The sequence below is a fragment of the Glossina fuscipes genome, unplaced genomic scaffold (assembly GCF_014805625.2).
Source record: "Glossina fuscipes isolate IAEA_lab_2018 unplaced genomic scaffold, Yale_Gfus_2 116, whole genome shotgun sequence".
NCBI classification, from domain to species: domain Eukaryota; kingdom Metazoa; phylum Arthropoda; class Insecta; order Diptera; family Glossinidae; genus Glossina; species Glossina fuscipes.
In genome coordinates this window covers 2172375-2181920 of record NW_023998459.1, presented here as the reverse complement: position 1 = coordinate 2181920, position 9546 = coordinate 2172375, and the positions used below count along the sequence as shown (strand labels likewise).

Genomic DNA, 9546 nt, shown 5'->3' with positions numbered 1-9546 from the left:
TAACAACAGTTTTGGCCAAGGTTATAAGCTAACCTCGATGACGCCAAAGATTGGTGGTGGTTTCTTGGGTAAACTATTTGGTAGAAGTACAAATGGTGTTTCGGTGCAGTTAGTTATCAAAACCTCGCCACAGGGACAATATATGGGGTAAAGTGGGCGAAGGAAAAACTACTTTAATGGATTTGTTTTTCGATTGTCTAAAGACGTTAATGCTGGTTATTTTCACAAAAGTTCTTACAAAACCTGCTCTTTATTATGCAGATTAAATATAAAAAAAATAGGGTTCACTTCAACGCGTTCATGACGGATGTGCATGCACGAATTCATGAAACGAACCCGCAGCAAGGACCGTCGCTTAGAATATCCGATATTGAAAATCCTCAACCCTTTGATCCGACATTGCCAGTTGCTAGGGCAATAGCGCGCGAAAGTTGGCTAATATGCTTCGATGAGTTCCAGGTCACTGATATAGCTGATGCTATAATTTTGAAGAGTTTATTTACGCGTCTCTTTAATGAGGGAATTGTTTGCGTAGCCACTAGTAATCGTCATCCGAAGGATATCTACAAAGATGGATTGCATCGTAGCCATTTATTGGTGTGCTGCTTAACCGTTCCAAAGTGGCGAATATGGACAATGGCGTAGATTACAGAAAAATAGCCCAATCTGGTGATCGTGTATTGAACAGTCCATTTAAAGAATTTTGTGATCGGGTACTTGGTACATATTTCTTACATTTTCCAGCCGTTAGCAGGCAATGATTACTTACAATTCGCCCAAGTATTTCAAAGCAAAGGGATGGACAAAATGAATGTTATGTCCGATTTCCATCGTTAGTTGCAATCCGTTCGATATTTTTAGCACTTTTCTTTGAATTATATCTATGATCTGAGAAGGTTGCTGAAGCTAGAAAACGTAAGTTAAAAAGATATTTTAAAAAAGTCCACGGGAATCAAATGATAAGATTATATTGTGCAAATTAGTTAAAAGTTTTGAAAAAAAAACTTAATTTTATTTTAAACTGTTGCAGGCAAGACCAGACGTTTAAAGCAAGCTAAAGAAGAGGCTACCGAAGAAATTGAAAAAAAATTGAACTAAACGAAGCGGACGTTTAAATCCGTTTTTTTTATATTTACTTCTGTGTTCTTCCTCAAAATATGAAATATATGAAGTCTTTTCCCAAATCCTTCATTAGGCGCACGTCTTCCTCCGTAGTTCAAATTATTCTTGCTTATGCAAAAAGCTAAAAAAAAAAATTCACAACTTGTGCAATGTGTTAGTAAAGTTCTATACATTAAAAAAAAAAAACAACCCTTAGCTTCATTCTTTCTTTTATCTCTTTTATTTCACGTGACTTCCCAGATGTTTTTTCAATAGCCTGTGTTGCTAGTGCTCAATGTCTTTTTTTTAGTCTAAGAATTCAATTCATTAGTCTAAAATTAAAATAATAATAATAGTAATAATTAGATTTAAAAAAACACTGGTTGTATTGTAAGTCTTCTTTAGTTAATTCTTGTAGCTCAGCTTTGCTTAAAAGTTTAACTTTTCCATTAATTAATCTTCAGTTGCTGACATACTTCTGAAAAAAGAAATGAGCACGACGACGGCATACCATCATATTAATAATCAAATTTATCTACCTTCATAGAGTACAAAGAGTCTAGTATTAAGACTATTCCAAGGTTTTTTAGTTTTTAAGCAATCGGAAAGGAAATCTCTTGACATAACACGAGTTAAAAAATGTTAAAAAAAGAGTGTAATTATTGTTATCTTTTCAACAAAATATTTTTATTTATATTTCCCTGGTCGGTACACTGACGTGTTTTGACTCAAGGACGAACCCTATTCAAAAAAAAGTTTGGATTGCTTTGTCCGATTATTCCTCATACGACGCTCTATTTTCAAAAGTCATCATATGGAAAAGAATTCAATTATTAAAGTTTGTCGACAAAACTTGCTCTGTGATAGTATTCGGACATTCCAAATTGGTATGAAAAATTTGCTTCAGCTGAGGCACTTGTTTGCACCCTCCCCCATATAACCGTTTCTACGACAACTGAATCTTTATATAGAAGATAGATATAATTTTTAATGTGTCGTGGTGAAAATTACTTCATAATAGTAAATTGACATAGACATTAGCCTTACCGAATTTGGACCACGAAGGTCTAGTAACAGTAGTGCCTTCAGATCAATTCAGGCATGCGGTTTGAACATTCCGAAGAGGTATGAAAATTGTTCAATCATTGAATCGCTGCCAAGCCAATATCATTGCCAGAAAGAAGGGGGAAAATTGTAGAAAATATTTTGATCAACATATATTCTATTCATTTTCTTAATAAATGCCATTTTCAAGTGAAAAAATGGCCAAAATATGGAAGCAACTAACATTTATGCCTTTTGCTTTAGCGGAGAAAATTGTGTACATATGGAAACTTCTGAAATTAGATTTCGAAGTGACTAATTACAGCAACAGATTGAATGGCCTTTTCGCACATCCTGTAACCATCACGAAGTTCGATTATTTGGAAAAGATGAAGCTCTTTCTGAAGCAATTGGTGGATTTTGTTCCGCCTCAACTTCGCTCATATGAACATATGGACATTTCATTTTGCTGTGTTCATATATTTATATCTTTCATTTATTTTATAATTTGAAACGTATAGTAAGGAAACATCACTTTTTTTTAATTTTTGATAACTTTGCGATTGTGGTGTCTTTTATCAACTGCCAATTCGCGAAGATTTTCAAAAACTGTTTGATTAATTGTGATTTTTATCCATCTCAATTCGCAAGCATCTGAGAGTAATTTAAATGAGCGGGTCTGAAAACCACCTCGATTCGCAGTCATATGAGAGTAATTTAAATGAGTGGCCTGAAAACCACCTCGATTCGCAGTTATATAAATTGTGTATTAATAATTTGTACACACGTGCAATATGGTATGAACAAATGATATGAAAATGAGTAAGAAAGATTAAAAGAATTGAAGTGAGCATATTTACTGACGTTTGTGCGCTTTGTATGCGAAAATTTTTGATCATTATAACACGGATTGGATAGTAAACGCACAAAAGTAGAATTTAATATTATAAAAAATAGATTAGCTGTAATTTCTGATAAGAGTGATGATGAAACTTAATTCTGCAACCGTAATAAGCCGTTTCTATTTATTTATAATAATTACTATTATCCTTTGAACGTGTTTTTTGTTTTATTTTTCATTTTTGTATTTCACGTTTTTGTTTTCCATTAAAAACTTGGAGGTAATGTAGAATATGTAACGAATTTGATATTTAAGCTTTGCAAGGATGAAAGTATTTTTGTTTATATCGTGGACTTATCGCTCGTTTTCCGGCCTGGCTCATGGGAAGGGTAAAAAAAATTTAATTAGTTTCATGATAATTCCTTTGTTACGCTACATATGTTTCATTACTTAAAAAAAAACCTGCTTACTTCTAATTTTGAAATTTTTTCCCGGATATATACAATACTATGCCCTACCAATACTGCTTTTCCTTCACCCCTCAGTCACCCCCAGGAAGTCTCACCAGCTATTCAATACTTTTAATGATAATATATTTTTTTTATTTTCCAAAAAAAAGGAATAAAAGAAAAAATAACAAAACGAAATTATGAAGTTAAATATAATTAAACTATTTTATCTAAATCTAAAAAACAAAGTATCACAATTCAGGGACATTTATATTTTTTTCCTTTTTTTTTTACAAGAAGTAAATTATTTACAATATAGAGTAATAAAATTATTTTTAATTGAGGTTACTCAGATTTATAATAGAAAAGAATATTCGCAAATTTAGATTAATTTAATTTGATAAATAAAAGCAAACTTTCCAAATCAAACAACCTCCTCGATGCGCATCGCCGCAGCTAAATGATTTTTTATCAGATTATACATTTTAAAATTTTTGATTAATAATAAGAAAAATAAATACAAAAAAAAATTGTAGTTTATTGATTCGATGAGACCCGTAGCCGTTTGGCAGATGGATATTTTTAACGCCTTAGGGATGATTGGGAAAAAATTGATCCTTAGAGCCACGTATTTATTTCAATTACTAACATGTGAGTGGATCAACTCGACAGGTTTGGATTTTTTTTTGTATTTTCTACTTTTGAATTATAACTTGCATGTTGTTAGGGTCGAAATTCGTAATATAGATTTATTCACAATATAGCTAAGTAAATTTTCACTCTTTGTAGTTTTTTAGCAAGAAGTTTCTGTTATTTTTTATTTTTTTCTTCCTTTGAAAAAAAATATCAATGTAATGATAGTTCCCTTTAAAAATGTAAGGGAAAACCAAATTTTAAAATCTCCAAACACTGACAAATCAAAACTGAGTTTATAATCACTTCAAGTGAGCACATAGCTGTTCGTTTGAAATCCCTCCACTCCCAAATTTTCTTTCTCTATCCGCCAAGAAAAGTCAAATTTTCTTTTTTTTTTGTCTGTAACAAATAACAACTTTTATTTTTTTTTATTTTTTAATTGTTTTATATATTACCGTGCCTACTACAGATTATCGAGTCATCGTATTCTACTTGTTACTCACTTATTAATCAGTTATGCTAAATTTACATTTTGTTATATTTATTTCTTCATAATGTAAACCTAGCTATAAACTTGTTAAGATAACTGTTCAGACGAAATCGCGAATGGCTATACTATTTCGGTTTCTTTTTGTTTTTCCTTTTTTTTACTTTTGTTGATTTATTACACATATGCCTTTTCAATAAAATATATTATTATTATTGTCTCTTGCTTTGTCATGTAAATAAGTCTTTTCTTGTGCTCCTACTTTATCATCTTAAAGAGAAAAGGTTTTGCTTAAAATGTCATAATTTAAAATACTATACTCCCTTTCTCGTAAGCAAGCAACTTGCAACATCTACATTTTGGAGGCCCCGGCGAGATAAGTATCTTAAACAATTTCCATAATAATTACGTCAATTAACCACGTGCTTTTTCATGGATGATCAAACGGATTAAAAACTGGAGTTGATGTCGTGCAATGCTCCAGCAAAAAACTTGATAAAGCGCTATTAGCTTTAAAGGTCCGTCGTACGGTGCAAATTGACCGTGTCAATCATTTTGTAAAACGTATACAAGAAGATTCGAGTGGCGTTTCTTTAGATGAATTAAATAGAAGGCTCAAAGCTTTAGACAGTGCTTTTGATGCTTTCAACAAAATACAAACAAAAATTGAAGAAAAGGGTTTTAATGAAATCCTCAACCAAATAGATCAAAATGTGAAGAATTACATTACTGTATAGCAACAACGTTAAAAGTGTGCACATAAAGACCCAACAATTCAGATTCGAACCAAATACTTCATGTTTCCCATGCGATATTATCTGATAAAAAATACGACACTGTAAAACTGCAAAAATCGAATTACAAGAATTTTCTGGTGATGTCACTACATGGATAGCTTGGTTCGATAAATTTACATCATTGGTGCACAACAATGAAAGGCTTAACACCTCTTAGTATCTAAGTTGAGTCCGGCCGCAAAGGCTCCCATAGCTGGCATAAAAATCATTGCTGAAAATTATGAAATAATATTACAAGATTGAAAGACCGCTTTGAAAACAAGAAAATTATTGGGAAGCAGCATATCAAACAAATTTTTGATCATCCTAAGATCATTCATGCGAATGCAGCTGATTTGCGAGAATTAATCGATACCATGAATAATCACCTTATAGGTTTGAAAAATATTAATCGTCCAGTTGAATCATGGGACGATCTTATGGTATACATCATAACATCTAAGCTTGATCCCGATACATTGAATAAGTGGAATGAAAAGGCGCCAATTGATCGTTTACCAACGCTGTCTGAATTATTAAATTTTTTTAAAGGACGTTTTCTGTTAAGTTCTGTTCCTTTACCCGGTGGTGCTCCCACTAACCGTGCTATAGAGCCAAAAAGGGTTCAAAGAACAGCAAAGTCTTTTGTTACCATTAAAAATTGCTGCAGCTTTTGCCAAAAACCGGGTCATGTTATATATCGCTGTTCTGATTTTTTAAGCTTATCTGCTGCTGACAGATTGAACAAAGTACATGCACTTAAACTTTGTGTCAATTGTCTTAAATTCAAAAAACATAATATATCTGATTGCACCTCTAAAGGTCGTTGTCACACATGTGGCAAAGGCCATCATTCACTATTGGATTTTGAACGCCCGCAAGTGGCAATTTACACTGCTTCAAAACATAAACAAATCAATGAAACAAATCATATCGAACTTGCAGAAAATACAAATCATAACATGAGTGATCAAGCACAACCTAAAAATTTTGCTGCTTTGAAAACACCCAGAACGAAATATACTAGCTACAGCAATTGTTTATATTATATCGAAATACAACCAATGCTTTCCTTGTCGTGTTCTATTGGATGGTGGTTCACAAATTAATATGATTTCTGAACGCATGGTTCATATGACCGGTCTAAAACATCAATACGCCCCAAATCAATTTCAATGTGCAAATAAAACTGTGGGAACATCAAAATTTAAATGTATCACAAATATTGAATCGCTACTTAAACCATTCTCGGTTACTCTTGAAGCTCACATAGTTGACCAAATAAGCGGAACCCTTCCTGATGCTGAAATCGATATTTCAAACTGGAACATACCAGAACATATACCTTTAGCAGATGAACGTTTTAATATACCACAACGAGTCGACATTTTATTGTCCCATACTAACCAATACACCTTTAGGCTGGTTTGTCGCGGGAACACTTCCACACCATGCAAATTCAATTGCATATGTCAAGTGCAACTCATTACAAATATCTAACGTTCAACAAAATGATCACCTGTCTGATGCTATTAAAGCATTTTGGGAAATTGAAAGTTTTAAGGAATGTTCACCAAAATTATCACAAGGAGAAGAGCAGTGTGAGTTACATTTTCAAAATAATTTTACGAGGTTGCCAGACGGACGGTTTGGTGTAAAGTTGCCTTTCAAATCATCAACATCCTTATTGGGTTACTCTTACGACATTGTTTTTAAACGCTTTCTGGCACTTGAGCGAAAGTTTGAAACAAATAAACAATTACGTAGTGATTATACTAAATTTATAAATGAATATATTCAACTTTCACATATGGAAATTGTACAATTATTTGATTTTTCACAACCACATTACGTGTTACCTCACCAATGCGTACATAAACTTTCGAGTTCCACAACAAAGTTACGCGTCGTATTTGATGCGTCATCAAAAACCACATCTGGTAAATCTTTGAACGAGCTTCTTATGGTTGGGCCAGTAATTCAACGTGATTTATTTACGGTAGCTTTACGGTTTCGATCTTACACTTATGTATTCACAGCTGATATAACTAAAATGTATCGTCAAATTGCTCTCGATCCTGATGACAGGCGATACCACTTTGTGTTATGGCGTTCACAAGGCGATCGAGCAGTACAGCTATACCAACTAACTACAGTTACATATGGAACTGCATCTGCATCATTTTTAGCCACACGCGCATTAAAACAATTAGCTATTGATGAACTACATAATTTTCCATTAGTTGCAAATGCTATAAACACAAATTTTTATGTAGATGATCTACTAACGGGTTGCAATACACTTCATGAAGCCATGCAATTACAAGCACAATTAATTTCTATTTTATCTAAAGGAGGTTTCAGCCTAAACAAATGGTGTGCAAATCATCAAGATTTGATTAAACACATTCCTAAAGAAAATCGTGAAACTTCATTCACCATTAAAAATTCAAATGCGATCAAAACTGTTGGAATTGTTTGGAATCTTGCAAAGGACAAATTTCTTTACAAGATTGATATAAAATTCAACGAAAATTATACTAAAAGAACAATTTTATCTGAAATTTCACAATATTTTGATCCGATAGGCCTAATATCGCCAGTCATAATAATGGCTACAATTTTCATTCAACAATTGTGGCGGTTAGATTTGGGTTGGGATGACGAATTGCCTATTGAATACCAGATGGCGTGGTCAAATTTTAGACGGCAATTATGTAATTTGATCGATTTAGAAGTAGATCGCTTAGCATTCACCTCTGATGCAAAATATGAAATGCATGCGTTCTCTGACAGTTCAGAAAGCGCATATGGTGCATGTGTATACATCAGATGTATAAATAACGATACGAAAATAACTTCAAATTTGCTTTGTGCTAAATCAAAGGTGGCACCTATCAGGAAATTTAGTTTGCCAAGATTAGAACTCTGCGCTGCTGTAACAATGGTACAACTCGTTAAGAAAGTTCAAGAAGTTTATGATTTTATACAATTTAACAACATATCAGAAGACTCATGCAATTGGAGTACCTTTATTGCTAATAGGGTGCCAATCATTCAACAAGTTTCAACACGCTCGCAATGGAGACATATTCCGTCCAATTTAAACCCAGCTGATATATTATCTCGTGGTGTGTTACCAGCTGAATTAATGCATTCAACATTTTGGTTTCACGAGCCAAATTTTTTAATGTTAGCTTCGTCTATTTGGCCACAATTTCCATATAATTTAAAATACGATGATAACATATTAGAAAGAAAGATGATATTAACAACAACAATTTCACAACAACATGATTTAATCATTAGTATTAAATTTCACAACGATTATGTACATTTGCTTAACACAGTCGCTTACATGCTGCGTTTTATATATAATTGTGAATTTAAGGCTAAAAGAAAATACAGTTCATTGGATGCTACAGAGCTTGACGCATCTCATCTAAAAATTATCAAATACATACAAATCATTTCTTTTCATGCTGAAATTGCAGCTGTACAAAAGGGTGCTAACCTTAATGCCAAAAGTCATATACAGTCTTTATCACCATTCCTTGATAATAACGGTTTACTAAGAGTGGGTGGCCGATTAAGAAACTGTAATCTGGACTTCAACAGTAAACATCCTATACTATTACCAAAAAATTATGCTTTTACGTATACACTAGCACGTTACTATCATAAAATTAATCATCATGTTGGCCCACAAACATTACTAAGCATAATTCGTCAATCTTATTCGCCAATCCATGACAAGGTTATCTGTCGATCTATATATCGAAGTTGTGTCTTATGCTTTCGTACTTATTCAACTAAACAGAACCATCTTATGGGCGATTTAACTGATTTCAACAATCAAGACCGTTTAATGTAATAGGTGTCGATTTTTGTGGTCCATTTCAAATATATTATGGCAGCCATGGTATTGTTTCTACAAAAGGCTATATATCTGTTTTCATATGTTTTTGTACAAAGGCCACACATTTAGAGATGGTAGAAGATTTATCTGCTCAAGCTTTCTTAGCTGCTTTAAAGCGTTTTATTGGGCGACGTGGCCTATGCTCAGTGATTTACAGTGACAATGCAACTAATTCTATTGGTGCAAAAAACAAGTTGCATGAATTTGACAAAATGTTTAAAAATACAGATATTATATTTAATGAATGTGCTTCACTTGGCATAATTTGGAAAATCATACCTCCACGCTCTCCG

General features: G+C 33.0%; 1 protein-coding gene across 1 annotated transcript; it reads left to right on the top strand.

The window, feature by feature from the left end:
- Positions 1 to 300: 300 nt before the first annotated feature.
- LOC119640200 lies at positions 301 to 9208 on the top strand. The gene is made up of 6 exons (XM_038038041.1): positions 301 to 597; positions 5667 to 6300; positions 6347 to 6759; positions 6812 to 7757; positions 7923 to 9091; positions 9155 to 9208. Exons 1-6 carry the CDS (start codon positions 301 to 303, stop codon positions 9206 to 9208), a joined length of 3513 nt encoding a protein of 1170 aa, XP_037893969.1.
- The last annotated feature ends 338 nt before the right edge of the window (positions 9209 to 9546 follow it).